The sequence below is a fragment of the Schistocerca cancellata genome, chromosome 7, assembly GCF_023864275.1.
Source record: "Schistocerca cancellata isolate TAMUIC-IGC-003103 chromosome 7, iqSchCanc2.1, whole genome shotgun sequence".
NCBI lineage: Eukaryota > Metazoa > Arthropoda > Insecta > Orthoptera > Acrididae > Schistocerca > Schistocerca cancellata.
In genome coordinates this window covers 509,072,509-509,091,569 of record NC_064632.1, presented here as the reverse complement: position 1 = coordinate 509,091,569, position 19,061 = coordinate 509,072,509, and the positions used below count along the sequence as shown (strand labels likewise).

At 46.4% G+C, this 19,061-nt stretch overlaps 1 protein-coding gene across 1 annotated transcript in view; it reads left to right on the top strand.

Moving 5' to 3' along the window:
- LOC126092872 (uncharacterized) overlaps positions 1-19,061 on the top strand; it is an 873,443-nt gene that overhangs the window by 327,627 nt on the left and 526,755 nt on the right. Inside the window, exons 4-5 of the mRNA XM_049908602.1 lie at positions 18,384-18,633; positions 18,739-18,820. Of these exons, the coding sequence (XP_049764559.1) occupies positions 18,384-18,633; positions 18,739-18,820 (332 nt within the window). The remainder of the gene's footprint in view (positions 1-18,383; positions 18,634-18,738; positions 18,821-19,061) is intronic.

The following is a 19,061-nucleotide window of genomic DNA, read 5'->3' as shown; positions in this document are numbered from 1 at the left end:
CCTTGTCAAGCCATATGTGCACAAAATGAAGCTATCAGAAATGTATAATTGATAATATGATAACATTGACGGATTAGCTTACTTATTTTTTTCCGTTGATGTGCTGACGCCTTGTTAAGTTAGCAGTTCTTACACGATCTTAACAAACGTTGCAAGTGCAAAATGAATCAAAAATATTTATTAAGAGTATGATTACGTAGTTCGAGTGATTGGAATTAAGTGGATAAGGTTGGCTTTATAGTGTTAATTGCTTTTTTTATGGAAGGAAGCTGTTACTGGTCCGAGATATGATTGCTAGCTTTGTCAGTAATTGTATCGATAACATCTCTGGATAATGATCGATCTGTTATGCTTGACAACTGCTTTTATATGATATTTAGGGATACGCAGTACGTGTTTGCGATGACTTTTTCTTATTGTTCTTTATTTGTGATTAAGACTCCTTTTTTCGACGTACATTTGTTGTGGATTGGCAAGAGAGCCAACCCACTATTAGAGGAAGCCGAAAGGCACGCGTTTTAGCTCACGCAGGCTGGCGTGAGGTCTGGAACAGGTCAAGGAAATGAGACTAGCAAAAAAGGACGTAGCTGTGGAATACTTAACTTTAATCCATAAATGGTGAACATCGCTCTTGACGCTACATGTTTCACAGCATCAATAGTAACTGGTAATGGCGCCTTGCTAGGTCGTAGCAAATGACGTAGCTGAAGGCTATGCTAACTATCGTCTCGGCAAATGAGAGCGTATTTTGTCAGTGAACCATCGTTAGCAAAGTCGGCTGTACAACTGGGTCGAGTGCTAGGAAGTCTCTCTAGACCTGCCGTGTGGCGGTGCTCGGTCTGCAATCACTGATAGTGGCGACACGCGGGTGCGACGTATACTAACGGACCGCGGCCGATTTAAAGGCTACCACCTAGCAAGTGTGGTGTCTGGCGGTGACACCACAGCATTTATCTTCATAGTTCTGTCAGTTCTTTTAAGATAGTGCTTGCTTGTACATCCGCGTGTATGTGTATGTGTGTGTGTGTGTGTGTGTGTGTTCCTTCTTTTTCTGACCTGAGAAGAATTATAAGATTGGTACATATAACCACTCTACAGTATTTCCTATAAGCTGTCGTTACATATCCCAGTTTGTGGTATTTTACGCATCATGTTTATTCTGAAGGTATCTTCTGTGTGGAAGCTGGCGAAAGCTGATTTTGAGATCAACGTTATACTTTCTGCAGTGCTATCCTCCGACGAATAATATAACGTGCTAACTCAACAATAAGGATTCTGTATGCTCATTAGTTCAATGAAGGTGATGTACGTGAATTAACACCAACCAATCGAATAACCTAGGCATAGTACGAATTATATATTTCTGACTATTGCATTTTCTACAAATTACAGTGAGCACAAAGCGAAACAAGTACCACAAAAAAGAGAGATTTGGAGCTTTGGTAGAATTAATATAGCTTTCACGCAGTTTACTGAAAACTGCGAATGACATAATGTAGGAAAAAATTAAAAGTGTTTTTCACTTTTGCGGCAGTAGCCAAAGTGTCCGTCTCTGACGAAAGTGATATGAAATTGAGGCACAGTTCCCATAAAAGCGTCGAATGTTCCTTTTCTTGTTTACTTTTTACTCTTCGCAGCGCTGTACCTCGAAACCTACAGAATCTTGAGAAGAAATTATTACGCGAACTGTCAGAACGTTTGGTTTCATCCGAGTCTCGCTTATCGGACTATCGCACGGCGACGGCTATAGCTAATTATTCCGATATGGCATGATAGCGATAAACCGTGGGAGCCATTAAATGATAAGGACGTCAAATCCAGTATCCTCTTCCCTGAGATATGGCTTCAAAAAATGCAGAGTTGGATTAAAGTGGAGTCGTTAACTTAAGTGACTTTGAAATATTATCTACTTTGACTAAGAATATCTTGCGCTAGTAGGGGCTCTGTGCCATGCAAACTATTGTGTGTAGTATGTCACTGTATGGTCTGTCATCACTGGTGTACTTTTTTTTCCTTATTTGATAGAGATTTGTGTTATAGCTGTCGCACCTACGTGTTTCATTCCATTATCTGACGGAAGTAAGTTTTCAACCGTTTTATACAAGGTGACGTAGAAGAAAAATACTTTTTAAAAGCGTATAACGTTTTCAAGATGTAACATGGTTCAAATGGCTCTAAGCACTATGGGACTTAACATCTGAGGTCATCAGTCGCCTAGACTTAGAACTACTTAAACCTAAGGACATCACACACGTAAATGCCCGAGGCAAGATTCGAACCTGCGACTGTAGCAGCAGAGTGGTTCCGGACTGAAGCGCCTAGAACCGCTCGGCCACAGCGGCCGGCGATGTAACATGAATAATGATAATAAACTAGGTGCCTTTCATTTAGTTGCAAAGACGAGTATACCTTCATGAATACATAAATTCTCTGAAATCAAGGTAGGCGAGTGGCGCAGGAAAAATTCGCGTCTGACAGGAAAACAGGCGAAGACACTCTCTATTTCCTACCACTGCAATCTCTATTTTAAAAACACGAGTTTCCTCTGTCCCATTGTATACTTATCGAAGATTCGGTGCACTTATCCTACTGGACTGTCATTCCAAATGACGGGGCTAAATTTTGCATCCAGCCATCCAGATTTCAGTTTTCTACGGTTTCCCGGAATTGGTGAAAGAGAATGCCGGAATGGTTTCTTTGAAATAGACATAGCCTATTTACTCCCTCATGCTAGTTCAGCTGGATCTTGTGCAAAATTTCTAATGACCTCGTTGCCTACGAGCCGTTAAATATACATTTTCGTCCTATATGCTTGACATTGTCAAGCTGCGGGGCGCTCTAGATTAATGCAGAAATACGGGGTACAGCTTCAAATAGCCAAGATCGCACTTGTGCAGCCTTTATTGTGATGACTGCATCCAGCAAACTACGTTGCTATCATCAGATCTGTAAAGCACAGAGCAGTGTCTTCAAGCACATCTGATCCCGGTGTGTTTGAACATGTTGATCTATGCTTTACAAATTTGGTGATCGCACCGTAGTTTGCTGAAACCGATCATCACAATAAAGGCTGTACAATAGCGGTTATGGTTGTTTGAAGTTGTACTTCTAGTACTGCAGCCGGCCGGTGTGGCCGTGCGGTTAAAGGCGCTTCAGTGTGGAACCGCGTGACCGCTACGGTCGCAGGTTCGAATCTTGCCTCGGGCATGGATGTGTGTGATGTCCTTAGGTTACGTAGGTTTAATTAATTCTAAGTTCTAGGCGACTGATGACCTCAGAAGTTAAGTCGCATAGTGCTCAGAGCCATTTGAACCATTTTTCTAGTACTGCATCTATTTTCCTGCCTTTCTCGTAGTGTAAGCACTTTATGTTATTACATTCAATGCTCTAATGCTCTGCGCGCGCGCGTACACACACACACACACACACACACACACACACACACACGCAGGACAAACATTCGTGACGCACTACGAACATGTGTAATTTCCATCGGCAAAATGTCATTCGGATAATAGTGTTTATACGAAAGCTGAAACGGTGTAATTTCACCAGGCCTCGTAGCAAAGTAGTGGTGTTTCCGACGGAAAAGAATAATTGAAGTTCTGTTCTGCCCATTCTCGACACGCACATGGGAAAAATATAGTCAACCCAAGCTAATGCCCTATGGGGTCGTCTCTTTGAACCATCTTCATACAAACGGCGCATCGACAGTGTGCTACACACAGCATGTTTTACAATTCCTGTCACAGGCTTTAAATTTTAGAGGGGACGTAGCAGATGAAGTTTTCATAAGAAACCCATGTCCGGAAACGTACCGTTTGGATGTAAAATATATTTGAAGATCGTATTATTTTCAAATCTCCCTCTTCACGGTACGTACACAGCGGACACAGTGAGCTATGACCTGTATTCTCTACAGCGGCCCTTGACATGGGCGTGTTTCGAGTATTCGTCGTCGGGTTCTCTTCTATTTGTCGGAGAACGTCCTATTCAAAGAAGAGAGCGCTGCGCGTCCTTGGAGCACTAAAGCTGCGAGCGTACCACTTTGCTGCAGCTGTTGTTGTAATCGGACGAAAATTGTATGTGATGTCTAATTACAATAGGGACTGATGACGGCGCCCTCTTAGTAGTTTGTTTTCCTACAGTGAAGCGAGAGATATGGAAGTGATACGATATTTTGAAGCTCATTTTACATGATCAAAACGGTACAGATCCGCTCATGGATTCCGTGTTAAAACTTCATCTAGTAATGATCTTCGGTGGGACTGGATCCACAGGTGGGATGAATTCTCTAAATGATTTAGTGCTGCCTGCTGCTGCCATTTTTTTTTCGTACAATTTCGGTTTTAAACCATTAGCATGCATTTTGCAACAAATTCATCGGTGTCTCATTATGAAATACAGGCCTCCGCTCCTGCTTCGATTACGAAGTCCGCTCCATAAGGCTTATAATGGGGAGAGACATCTTGGGAATTGCTAGAGAGATAGAGAAGCAATGAAACGGATTAGGGAAAGGACAGGAATGGGAAACTTAATTTAGACTGCCATGTAAATGACATTGAGGTAGGTGGGGTATGTAGCTAGGCGAACGGATTTCCGGTGGACCGAGGGGGTTCTGTGCTGGATTCCAGAAGATACGGGGGCTATTCGTTTATTAAGGTCTGATCGGTCGCGAAATCGAAACCACAGTGAAAATCCGATGAGACTTTGCACTGATGCATTGGACAGTGCCTATAGTATGCTCGTGAATCGCCTCACGCCGTTCTTTCCAGTTCTGAGAGCACAGTGAGCACGTGAAGATGCCTAGAACAATAGTGTCTCCAGAGCTGTATGTATGTCTGATCTCATGCGGTTCTCATAACGCACCTGTCATGCATCTCCTTCTTCATGACACCTGTCAGTCGTACACTGTAAGTGCAATGAAGACGCCCCCTGCAGCGTTTTCGATTGGAAGTGTTTGATCACACACCGTACCGCCGGGACTTGGCTCCCTTTGAGTTTCAACTCTCCTCACGTGAACCGCTGGCTATGAAGACAACGTTTAGGCACAGACAACAAGCTGCAGACCAGCACAAAGAGAGTTAAAATTATAAAGAATGTAGCAAAACTCCTCGATCAATACATTGCTATTAAAAGGTTGCAGTGAGGTAATGCTGCACGATTTGTACAAAAAAAGGGCGGTTCTCTTCCCGCAATAGTAACGTTCTCCAATACCGCTGGTTATTCATCGGTAGAAATCGATGATAAACAGCACCTGTTAATCTGTTTGGCGACGTGTATGAAACTACGACTCCGTCGCCGATAATTCCTGTCCATACACTGATACTTATGCGGTCCTTATGGCTCACCTCCACAACTGCTCGAGGACTTGCACCGGCCGACGCATGCATGTTGTGGTAATTTACTGTGTCGTGTCTTGTGAATCCTTCCTCACCTGTAAATAAAATGCAGGCTATGAACTGGGAATTTTCAACGGCCCGTATCTCAGCAACTATTGGTTTCCGGATAAACAGGTAGTTTTCTTTTATTTTTAACTAATACTATCTCCGGTGGGGACATGTGGCACTCTGTATACATACGTCCGCCTCCGTAGCACAGTTTTCAGCGCAGCTGACTGCCACGCGGGGGGATCCGTGTTCGACTCCCTGTAATGGCAGGTATTTTTCGCTGGCGGGGGGAACGATGTACACTCAGCTCGTGAGGCCAACTGATGAGCTACTTGAATGCGAAGTACCGGTTCCGAGGTCGCGAAACCCGACAACGACGGGAGAGAGATATGGTGAGCCCGTGCCCTTCCATGGCACTTCCGAAGCCGCCAGTGCCAGAGGATGACACGGCGATAGGTCGGGCACGATTGGTCCGTCTAGGACCGGAACGCGGAACTTCCGCTATGTATATAATGTTTAGCACGTTACTGCGGATGCATCCAAAATGAAAGGATGCGTAATGCGTATGAAATAAAGAAGTACATCTTTATATTTAGTTGCTTGCAAGGACCATGTCTCTAATAAGCTAACAATAATAAGAATAAGAATAATATAGAAGCAACTGAGTAACGTCAGAAACAATAAAAATGACAATTATAAAGCTCTGCACTACAACTGAGGGTGACAATTTTCGATAAATATTTCCAAGGATTGGGGTACCAACTACTAAAAATATTTGGGTTCGTTGAGCAATTGCAGCTGTTACAGATACGCAACCCTCAAGGGACTTCAGAAAGAGTTCACGACTGTGTTGCCAAACTTTTCCTAGAAATCTGCTGACATTGCCCCACCTGCAGTCATTCTCTTTTCTATGCAAACAAAGGAGCCGTTTCAGTCTATCGAAAGATGTTATTTGGAACAACGTCATGTGGCACTTACGAAAATAAGCAAGCACCTGCTGAGTAATAAACAGATAGTCATAATGACAACTGTGATGTTTATGCAGGTCAGAGGATTATTGCAAGTTGTCCCGTGTCCGACACATTTAACATGAGCGTCAGCAAGTGTTCTCCAGAGGTCAAAGATTAGTGACGACTGTATGCGTCGATCGCAAGGTCTCTCTAACAACAAAAGCTGATGTAGTCAGCATTACGTGTCGCGCTGACGGTAGTACAGTGCTTAAATCTTCCGCCAAGGGCGACGTGTGGCACTCGCGGCTCGAGGCGACAGGCATACAATTGAATTTCAATCATTTTCATTTCCAAACGATGTTTGGGTCTTGCTGTAACTAGGAGATAAACAGCCAGTACTCAGACAGAAAGACTTTTTACTCGGCATTCAGTCCCTCGGTAGCCTACAAGTACAAACCGCCAACTCCAAACGCTGTTTCTGAAACTATTCCACAAAAGACACACTGTTGAGAGATCGGAGGCTCTGAAGTCAGGCGCACCTGCAACCACAGACCTTCCGCGAGAACTTCAGGGAGGTCGCTAATTTTTGTTTTTATCGCTTTTTGCAGTAGACGTTGCTTAACCCTAATCCTATTTGGCACTGTCCGCCTGCTTAGCTGGGTGGTAACGTGCTCGCCTCCCATGCAAGTGGGCGCGGGTTCGATTCCCGGCCGGGTTGGAGAGTTATCTCCGCTCGTGGACTGGGTGTTGTGTTGTCCTCATCATCATTTCATGCTCATCACGGGCGCGCAAGTCGCCCAATGTGGTGTCGAATGAAATAAGACTTGCACTTGGCGGCCGAACTTACACGAATAGGGGCTCCCGCCCAACGATGCCATACGCTCATTTCCATTTCCTTTGGCACTGTGGGTGCCGCCTGCAAGCAAGCCGCCTCAATAACAGCAATTACGCCCGATGTTAGGGGGTTTTCTTCCTCTACATTTATTTGCTTCACACCAAGTACATTTGGCGAATGCATTAGTGTAGGTTGTAAGTCCAGATAGTATCTTGTAATTCAGTAATTAAGAGAGGGAGAGGAACAAAGAAGAAGGGAGAAGGGGAGAGGGACAGAGAAAGAGGCAGAGGCACAAGGAGACGAAGAGAAAGAGGCAGAGACACAGACATAGAGGAAGGGGAGAGGGAGAGGGCGAGGCAGAGAAACAGAGAGAGAGGGAGGGGGTTGGTGACGTATCTGGCAACCTCTGCCGGATACGGCGTTCTTTAGACTACATATATCACCGTCTCTAGCAGTACGCGTTTCTGTCCCTCATCACTCACTTTTCATTATGTCACTATCTTTTTATCGAGGGCTGTTTCTTTATTAAGGTCCGATCGGTCGCGAGATAGAAACCACAGCGAAAATCAGAAATGTTGTATTTGCAACAATTAGATACACCTTCCACCTACTTCTCTACATAGTCGCCGCTCCTACTTAAGACATTTGCCGTAGCGTTGTACCAATTTCCCAATACCCCTGTCATAGAAGGCAGCCGCCTGTGCTTTCCGCCAACTCGCTTTATGAATGTTGGGCTCCATAAAGTTCCCTTTCTGTGAGAAGACCGTAGAATATAAAATTATAAAGAATGAAGCAAACAGTCGCGGAAACGTAATTTATTTGTCTTGTTGCAAATCGATTTCGACTGATATCAGTCATCACCAATATGGAGCCATGTGTATCTGAAAGAGTGCGTGAACAGTGTGAAGATGTAATAAAATAAAACACCTTATGATGTCGTTTATTGTATGACTATCGTTTCGATCCTTCAGTGCAGCATCTTCAGGCCTTAGCAGATGCTGAGGGGGTTAACATCACGCATATACACGATGCATCAGTGGTCTATATCTGTAACTGCAATATTGTCTCTATTGGTCTGAGAGACAACATCGCGGTTACAGGCAGTCTGCGAAATGCAGTTATAGATTTAGGCCACTGATGCATCATGTATAATACGCGTGGTGTTAACTCCCTGCTAAGGCCTGAAGATGCTGCACTGAAGCGCCGAAGCTGATAGCCATACAATAAACGACATCATAACGACGGCTGTAGTGTTTCCTTTTGTTACATAGTTGAACGGGTGAAGTCCCCTAGACCTCCAATCACAAGGATGGACATAAAGTGAAGATGGTTCAAATGTGTGTGAATGGGACTTAACTGCTAAGGTCATCAGTCGCTAAGCTTACACACTACTTAACCTAAATTATACTAAGGACAAACACACACACCCATGCCCGAGAGAGGACTCGAACCTCCGCCGGGACCAGCCGCACAGTCCATGACTGCAGTGCCTTAGACCGCTCGGCGAAGTGAAGATGGGCTGAAGGATGTGTCAGGATGTGTGGTAACACACGGAGCACTGTGTACAGTGTCTACTTCCACGCAGCAGACAGATGGAAGTCAGAAAGAGGACTGATTAGCCCATATCTCAACAGGTATTGGTTTCCGTACATATCATTACAGAAAACTTTTTACTGCTACATCCTATAGGAATATGTGACACTTTTATTTAAAAGCCTTGCATAATAAACGTGTTCTAGGTATGTCTTTTCCTTAGTCTCTTATTGTTACGTAAGAAAAATATTTTTTAGCGTAATTTTCGTACAAGTCAATTACCGTTGATTCTACTTACTATGTTTTGAGATCTTGTTATCACTGTCGCTCGAACTGTACCTGTCTGTTTTGCGTACCCCAGGATGTCTGATTTTCGTCACTTTTTTAAAACCATGTGTTAGTTGTATGTATTAAGTATTTATAGCGTTACCACGTTAGCTGTGCGTTTTTCAGTGGTCTTTTGTTTGCGTCGAGGTGTTTGTACGAAGTTTCATATTCGTTTGCTTGTTATGTAAGTGCGTGCGTTATTGTGGGTGGTGGGAGATACTCAGGGAAAAGGGGGAATTTGAACGAAGGAGTTCGCAAATATTATTATTACCATTATTTACCCTTTTAATATGGGTGGAAGTATCAGACTGAGTAAGTTCTATGTCTGGTTATGTTGTATGTCTCCGTTTGTTATTGTTTTAGTGTCTAACGTGATCAGATGGTTGTTAATAATAGTAACGTGGTCATTTATTAGTTACTTTCCAAGGGCTCTTTGTACTTTCAAGTTTTCCCGTAATATTACGAGAGTTCTCGTGCGACTTCGTTATTGCTCAACGTGCACAAAAGTGACGGACACAAAATTTCTTTGATATCAAAAACGTCTCTATGAGTCTGGGATTGAGGGCTGTATCAGCTGGCCTTTTTGGAAAGATGAGACACCAGTCGTTGAGCAGTACTGCCATGGAACGGCGGCGCATATAGCGAGCGGATAGAGAGGGAGACCCGTTTACTCCCGCTGGATTTCAGCCGGCAACCCCTGCGGCTTATTTAATTGTGACTCATGCAGTATATATGCAGATGCATGGGGGACCGGGCCTGCGAAGTTTAGCTGCCCTAGGTCCGGGTCAGCCGCTCGGAAGGGGTCGCTGCAAGTTTCGTAATATGAGCACAACCGGACGATATGCATGCGGCGAACGGCAGACCGTAATTGGACGACTTTGACCGCTTAACTTACTGAGCGAGGATGGAAGGGGGAGGGATCACTGACGGAAGGGGAGGAGGTAGGGTGGGGTCGACTCGAGTCTTATTACTCTGCAGTGGAGGGTACGCGCCGTCACTGAAGGCTTGAAAGCACAGTTCCAGAAGAAGATCGCGCTGTGTGCGGTTGCATGCGTGCGTTTTCTGGTGTAGAGTCGCGGGGTTGTAGCAAGTCGTGTACACACAAATCACGCGCCCTTTGTGCAGCGTGGTAATTGTACGCACTGATGCGAACACATATTCGAAACGGCTTCAAGAAGGAGTATCAAGCAGGGCAGAGGAAGAAGGAGTGGATCGTTGCTGCTCAGTTTAAAGCAGTTTGGGGAAGAAGGTATGTATGTACCCTTTGGGCAAGAATAATTTAGGCTGTTTAGGAAACAATGAATGTGAACTGTAGCCCGGATGATATTCTACGGCTAGATGACTATTCACTGTGTGCGATTAGCAGTATACTTGAAGCTGCATCGTACGTACTGCAAACGTTACCCAGATATGCATGAAATGCATGCGCAGTTGCGAATATGGACAGCCATCACCTGTACGAGTTCTGTTCAGAAAATTCCGGAACTTTGTCCACAATTTTTTTTCTGCGCTTACCTTTTACTTATTGTGCGTGATCTCCACAACTGATACACCGCTCCCAACGCCGTTTCCACGCCCGGAAGCAATCTTGGCACGCCTCTTGCTACACAGCGCGAAGCGCCGTCTGCGAATTTTGTTTTATCTCGCCTATCGTTGCAAATCTTCCTTCTTTCAATGGGGTTTTCAACTTCGGGAATTAAAAAAATCCACAGGGGCCTGGTCTGGCGTGTACGGAGGATGAGGCAGCATGTTGATTTCGTTTTTTGCTCAATAGTCACGAGTCAACAGGGATGAAAGTGCGGGTAGTTCATAAGTAGAATAGTAGAAAATACCGAAGTGCTATCGACTCTACTAGAGGAAGTGTCACTTGAGGTACATAGACGTGCTCGTATGTGGTACCAGCACGACGGGTGCTTACGACTATGCAATGCATCACGCGACTCTTCTCTGGTCGATGGATAAAACGAGAATGCGTCAGCACTGTGTCTGCACGTTCGCCTAATCTGGCATTACTGGATCAATTTCTCTGGGGTAAAGTCGAAGTCTATTAAAAAATTCCGACGATCCATGGGGATCTAAAAATCTTACTGTAACAGCACTTGTAACAGAACCAAAGAAGTGTTTTCTGCCTGTCTAGGTTTATCTTGAGCAGACTGAAAACGTGTATTGCAGTAAATGATGGTGCAATGGAACGTGTCATCTGCCATGCACTTCACAGTCGCTTGAAGAGTATGGACCTAGTTTTAGATATAGATTTGGCGTAATGAGAAGAACGTCACAACAAAATATAAGGCACGGGGTACCACATAATACAAATTAGACAAAGATAAGCAAGAAAATATAAAAAAATGCCTTTTGGTACCAGAAGCTCCCTGTTGGTATACAGTGCGCGTGTACACAAACACGGACACACACATACACGCACTCAGTCACACATACACACGCTCGCACAGACACGTGTTATCCCTGGCGTATGGCAAGCTTGGTTTCAGGTATTGTCAGGATGAAATGTACACTCCTGGAAATGGAAAAAAGAACACATTGACACCGGTGTGTCAGACCCACCATACTTGCTCCGGACACTGCGAGAGGGCTGTACAAGCAATGATCACACGCACGGCACAGCGGACACACCAGGAACCGCGGTGTTGGCCGTCGAATGGCGCTAGCTGCGCAGCATTTGTGCACCGCCGCCGTCAGTGTCAGCCAGTTTGCCGTGGCATACGGAGCTCCATCGCAGTCTTTAACACTGGTAGCATGCCGCGACAGCGTGGACGTGAACCGTATGTGCAGTTGACGGACTTTGAGCGAGGGCGTATAGTGGGCATGCGGGAGGCCGGGTGGACGTACCGCCGAATTGCTCAACACGTGGGGCGTGAGGTCTCCACAGTACATCGATGTTGTCGCCAGTGGTCGGCGGAAGGTGCACGTGCCCGTCGACCTGGGACCGGACCGCAGCGACGCACGGATGCACGCCAAGACCGTAGGATCCTACGTAGTGCCGTAGGGGACCGCACCGCCACTTCCCAGCAAATTAGGGACACTGTTGCTCCTGGGGTATCGGCGAGGACCATTCGCAACCGTCCCCATGAAGCTGGGCTACGGTCCCGCACACCGTTAAGCCGTCTTCCGCTCACGCCCCAACATCGTGCAGCCCGCCTCCAGTGGTGTCGCGACAGGCGTGAATGGAGGGACGAATGGAGACGTGTCGTCTTCAGCGATGAGAGTCGCTTCTGCCTTGGTGCCAATGATGGTCGTATGCGTGTTTGGCGCCGTGCAGGTGAGCGCCACAATCAGGACTGCATACGACCGAGGCACACAGGGCCAACACCCGGCATCATGGTGTGGGGAGCGATCTCCTACACTGGCCGTACACCACTGGTGATCGTCGAGGGGACACTGAATAGTGCACGGTACATCCAAACCGTCATCGAACCCATCGTTCTACCATTCCTAGACCGGCAAGGGAACTTGCTGTTCCAACAGGACAGTGCACGTCCGCATGCATCCCGTGTCACCCAACGTGCTCTAGAAGGTGTAAGTCAACTACCCTGGCCAGCAAGATCTCCGGATCTGTCCCCCATTGAGCATGTTTGGGACTGGATGAAGCGTCGTCTCACGCGGTCTGCACGTCCAGCACGAACGCTGGTCCAACTGAGGCGCCAGGTGGAAATGGCATGGCAAGCCGTTCCACAGGACTACATCCAGCATCTCTACGATCGTCTCCATGGGAGAATAGCAGCCTGCATTGCTGCGAAAGGCGGATATACACTGTACTAGTGCCGACATTGTGCATGCTCTGTTGCCTGTGTCTATGTGCCTGTGGTTCTGTCAGTGTGATCATGTGATCTATCTCACCCCAGGAATGTGTCAATAAAGTTTCCCCTTCCTGGGACAATGAATTCACGGTGTTCTTATTTCAATTTCCAGGAGTGTATATAGGTATTCATTTGTTATTTTGCCTGATTTTTCTTTTGGTAGACACATAAACTACTGCAAACACAAACGTTTGCTGCATAAGGCAACCGCTTCTGAATGACGTGGAAGAGAGGAAATCGGTTTTTCAGTATCTTGTTTATCGCTGCGACTGTTGAGCAATACGAGGTTTAGGCATGTCAGCTGGCTACTGCTGCTATGCAGCTGCTGTGACTGATGCCATCGCGAGAGTTATCGTGTTATGCAACGTCTTTATTTGCCTGTTACGATTGTTCACACAAGATAAGTTGCAGTTGCGTGACAAGTGTATTCCCGCTCCCGAGCACAGGGGAATTAGCGATTGGTGGCATCCTGCCGATTGTTTGCTTTGCTGCTGTTCTGAGTTACTTCAGCCAGGCAAGAAGCCGTAGTTTTTCTGAAAAGTCCACTGTCTGATTCCTTCCCATTCTTTTCCAGTTCTCGCATTTACCTACATTTGCTGTCTTACGTATTGTTCGGCTGATGTTACACTGGAAGCCTGATGTCTACAGTCACTACACTACAGTCACTACACTAACTTGGTTGCCACTTCCCTCAATGTTTTTAGAAATTCCCCTAAGAATGTTCCTGAGATCTTCAGCGTTGTCGCAAGTCTTTGAAAACTTTATCAAAATCTCATTCTGGATCCCCTGTGTTCACAGAATGGATATCCATTTTCTTCCGTCGCTTTAGTAGACGATCTCTAAGTTTGGCAGAGATATTCAGTATAGTCTTTCCACCTGTCTGCTCTCTACTTCGTATTTAACAGCACAGTTGTTTTGCAGTCTTAATGTTTTCGCGCCGGGCGGAGTGGCCGAGCGGTTCTAGGTGTTACAGTCTGGAGCCGAGCGACCGCTACGGTCGCAGGTTCGAATCCTGCCACGGGCATGGATGTGTGTGATGTGCTTAGGTTAGTTAGGTTTAATTAGTTCTAAGTTCTAGGCGACTGATGACCTCAGAAGTTAAGTCGCGTAGTACTCAGAGCCTAATGTTTTCGCCGTTGCTTTTGCATTTCCCGTAATTTATTTGGACTTTCATGAATTATTCCGACGATCATTTTTGTTTAGATTTCTTCCTGTTTTCCTAGCAGCTATTTTTCTTTAGTTTCCTTGCACTTGCTATTGCTTTCATTCCTAAGTGAATCATACTGCTGAACTGTTTTCTTGTTTTCTTTCTTTCTTTCTTTCTTTTTTTGAAAATTTTTGTGATTTCCTCTTTCGTCGACTAAGCGAAGTAGTTCGCAAATATTATCCTTCTTATTTCTGCATTTGCTTCCTCGATGGAAACTACTTTGATGTCCAGTATCGGAGTATCTATAACAACAGATAACTTCGAGATAGTCAGTAATCGGTGACGGATACCAAATGGTATTTACACTGCGGCTAGACGGACTGACTCCTGATGTAGACATGATAAAACACTGCACGCTTCTACTGAGGTTTTTGTGTTACGATTCCTTGCTGCCAATATTGTATTATTCACTTTATTTTTATTATCTATTTCAGAAATTGGTCTATTAATAATTGTTACATAACCAAAACGCTGATCACTAGTAAAATTGGAATTAATAAAATTTAGTCTGATACTTTTAATTTAAGTACTGAAAAAACTGACTAGAACTTGACTCCTCTAAAATCAGAAAACTCTGTACCGAGAAGGGTAGTTTTCGAGAGAATATTTGGTGGTGTCCTGTTCGAGTTATTTATGGAGGAGGACGGTTGGTATTTGGGAATGTGCTAATGTCGGAGTTTAAGGGTTGGGACGCATGGGATTTTGGATAGGTATAACCAGAATTTAGATCAGGCCGTGGTCATACGGGGGAAACACTAGGAGAGAATAGGAAGCGAAGCCCTAATCTTGAGGAGAGAGATTTAATTGTGAGCGAATTAAAATAATGTAGGGAAAGTATATGGAGATTCTGTGTATTTAGAGCTGAATCGATGTGTTTGTATAGATGCGATACATTATTACGATTGGAAAGTAGACAGGAAACAAGGGGGTTATTTGAGTTCGAGGGTTGTGTAGGGTGTCTGGAGATGTTCAGTAATTGTGGAAGTGGAGAGGAGAGTGATGGTTTGATAAAGGATTCGCGTAAGGGAGGCCAAAGCTGTACGGAAGGAAAAGGGGGGGGGGGGTTTGTGGCATTCAGCGGTTACGAGAGAGCGATACAACTGTGGACCAAATACCATGCTACAATGGCATAGCGGAGGTTGCTACGAATCAAGACGTTGTAGATCTGAAGAACAGTGGGGGGTTTCAGTACCCATGTTAGACTGGTTAGTAGTTTTAATCTGTTGGATGATTAGTTGAGGGTGGTGTCTTCATGTTAATTTACATGCGAGGCATAGTCCTAGGTGTCTGGAGTGTGATATTTAACTGGATAGGACCTGCAAATGGTTAGGAAAGAGTCATGGAAGTTTGGATGTTTTGTCCTGTAACTATTGTCGGGGGTTTGTATTATGAGAGGCACCTCGAAAAAATCCATCTGCAACCACGGCACTTGGTGATGGTGATATAATGGAGTCGCGGTAAGGAGATCCATGATAGTTTGCGGCGCTGTTGCCAGTAGCACTAACGGCGCTTTATTACTGACATTGGCTAATAATGGGATAGGCATAACCTTCTGAAGAAGGGCTATAAGTGCCCGAAACTGGTAAAGAAATTAAATTTCTTTTACGCAACTCGTTGCTTATTATTTCGTTATATACGACTATAGTTGCTGAAGATGCATAAAATACTAAATAAAACAAAAAAATAATTACGTAAGTTTAGTTTTTCTACGAGATGAGTAAAACTTTTTTTGGTTCTGCAGGGTGATAACAATTGAACTATATGAAAAACCGTAAATTAGTTACAAATTATGGCGTGCACACACTTTATTCAACACACAAACGTCACTGCAGATATTCGGATGTAGGTTATGACACATTCGATATGCCTGTCATCATTAGCGATGATGTGGCGCAGAAAAAAATGGTTCAGATGGCAGTAAGCTCTATGGGACTTAACATCTGAGGTCATCAGTCCCATAGACCACTTAAACCTAAGTAACCTAAGAACATCATACACATCCATGCACGAGGCAGGATTCAAACCTGCGACCGTAGCGGTCGCGCGGTTCCAGACTGTAGCGCCTAGAACCGCCCGGCCACTCCGGCCGGCGATATACAAAAGAATGGGAATGAAAATTGAGGATCTGTTAGGGAAAGTAAATGCAGAAGAGGTAGCAGCAGCGCGGTTCCGGACTGAAGCGCCTAGAACCGCTCGGCCACAGCGGCCGGCTGTGGCGAAGACTAATAGCGAAATTCTGCTTGAGACTCTGAAGTGTCGGAACATCGATGCTGTCGATGACCTCCTGAATGGCTGTTTTCAGCTCAGCAATGGTTTTGGGGCTATTGCTGTACACCTTGTCTATAATATAGCCCCACAAATAGAAGACGCGTGTGTTCAGATCCGGAGACTATGAGGGCCAGTCGAGTACCATGCCAGTGGCCTCTGCGTACGCTGGAGCCAGAATGCGGCTCCCAAAGTGCTCCTGCAGGACATCAGACACTCTCCTGATTCGATGGGGACGGGATCCGTCTTGCATGAACCACATCTTGTCGAAATCAGGGTCACTTTGGATAATACGGATGAATTTGTCTTCCAAAACCCTTGACGTACCGTTAGGTAGTCACCGCGCCATCAAGGAACATCCCACCGATTATTCCGTGACTGAACACTGCACACCACACAGTCACCAGTTGATCGAAATGCGGATTCTGAGTCCCCCAAATGCGCCAGTTTTGCGTATTGACGAACCCATCCAAATGAAAGTGGGCTTCATCGCGAAACCAAACCGCACATACCATACTAATTCCAGTCATGTCCCGCGGCAACCGTGCATTTCGAACGTCCTAAGGCAAACCGTTCAGCAGTTATGACGATTTTACACTACTGGCCATTAAATTTGCTACACCACGAAGGTGACGTGCTACAGACGCGAAATTGAACCGACTGAAAGAAGATGATGTGATATGCAAATGATTAGCTTTTCAGAGCATTCACACAAGGTTGGCGCCGGTGGCGACACCTACAACGTGCTGACAGGAGGTCAGCAGTTGACCGGCGTTGCCTGGTGAAACGTTGTTGTGATGCCTCGTGTAAGGAGGAGAAATGCGTACCATCACGATTCCTACTTTGATAAAGGTCGGATTGAAGCCTATCGCGATTGCGATTTATCGTATCGCGACACTGCTGCTCGCGTTGGTCGAGATCCAATGACTGTTAACAGAATATGGAATCGGTGGGTTCAGGAGGGTAATACGGAACGCCGTGCTGGATCCCAACGGCCTCGTTTCACTAGCAGTCGAGATGGCAGGCATCTTATCCGCATGGCTGTAACGGATCGGGCAGCCACGTCTCGATCCCTGAGCCAACACATGGGGACGTTTGCAAAACAATAACCATCTGCACGAACAGTTCGACGACGTTTGGAACAACATGGACTATCAGCTCGGAGACCATGGCTGCTGTTACCCTTGACGCTGCATCACAGACAGGAGCGCCTGCGATGGTGTGCTCAACGACGAACCTGGGTGCACGAATGGCAAAAAGTCATTTTTTCGGATGAATCAAGGTTCTGTTTACAGAATCATGATGGTCGCATCCGTGTTTGGCGACATCGCGGTGAACGCACATTGGAAGCGTGTATTCGTCATGGCCATACTGGCGCATCATCCGGCGTGATGGTATGGGGTGCCATTGGTTACACGTCTCGGTCACCTCTTGTTCGCATTGACGGCACTTTGAACAGTGGTTGTTACATTCCAGATGTTTTACGACCCGTGGCTTGACCCTTCATTCGATCCTTGCGAAACCCTACATTTCAGCAGGATAATGCACAACCGCATGTTGCAGGTCCTGTGCGGGCCTTTCTGGATACAGAAAATGTTCGACTGTTGCCCTGGCCAGCACATTCACCAGATCTCTCACCAATTGAAAACGTCTGGTCAATGGTGGCCGAGCAACTGGCTCGTCACAATACGCCAGTCACTACTCTTGAAGAACTGTGGTATCGTGTTGAAGCTGCATGGGTAGCTGTACCTTTACACGCCATCCAAGCTCTGTCTGACTCAGTGCCCAGGCGTATCAAGGCCGTCATTACGGCCAGAGGTGGTTGTTTTGGGTACTGATTTCTCAGGATCTATGCACCCAAGTTGCGTGTAAATGTTGTCACATATCAGTTCTAGTATATTTGTCCAATGAATACCCGTCTATCGTCTGCATTTCTTCTTGGTGTAGCAATTTTAATGGCCAGTAGTGTATTTCATACAGTTCAGTAGTTGTCACCCTGTACACCTCGCAGTGGCTGGCCAGAGCCCCCGTCTGACGGCGCCGTCTCTGGTGTTGCAGCTATGGAGAGCGAGGCGGAGCGGTCGAGCGGCTCTGCGGTGAGTCCGTTCCCCAGCCTGGCGCCGTCGGTGGCGTCGACGTCGGCGTCTGCGGGCCCGAGCGCGGGCGTCGCGGCGCTGACCGCCTGCAGCCCGTACTTCCTGGACTCGGCGCTGCCCAGTGACAGCGACCACAACTATGACCACGACCACGACCACCACAGCTCGGAGGAGGAGCTGGAGGTGATCAACAGCTGCCCCGCCGCCGTGGCGCCCGCCAGCAGCGACTCGCCGCCGGAGGCCGCGTCCTCGGGCTGCCGCCTGCCCGGCGGGGGCGGCGGAGGCGGCGGCGGGGGCGGCAGCGGGAGCGGCGCGAGGCCCGCCTCCGGCGCGGGCGCCCTGCTCGTCACGGTGCGCAGCGGCAGCGTCACCGTGCCCGAGAAGCGCAAGTGGTCCCAGGTGGGTGCTCAGTGTTATCCACTACCTGCTGCTTCTGACAGCGCTCCCAGCCGACGTGAAGTCGCCACTGTGCATCTCCAAACGTTGGTGAGGTTATCTATTCCGCTCTTTCATCTGTTCTCTATTCCACTCTTTCATCTCATATCCTGCTCGCCTCTTTGGTCTCACTGGTGTGGCGATTGCACACACTAACCTTGTATAACAGTAACAGAACCGGTTTGTAGTTGCAACACTTCTGTAT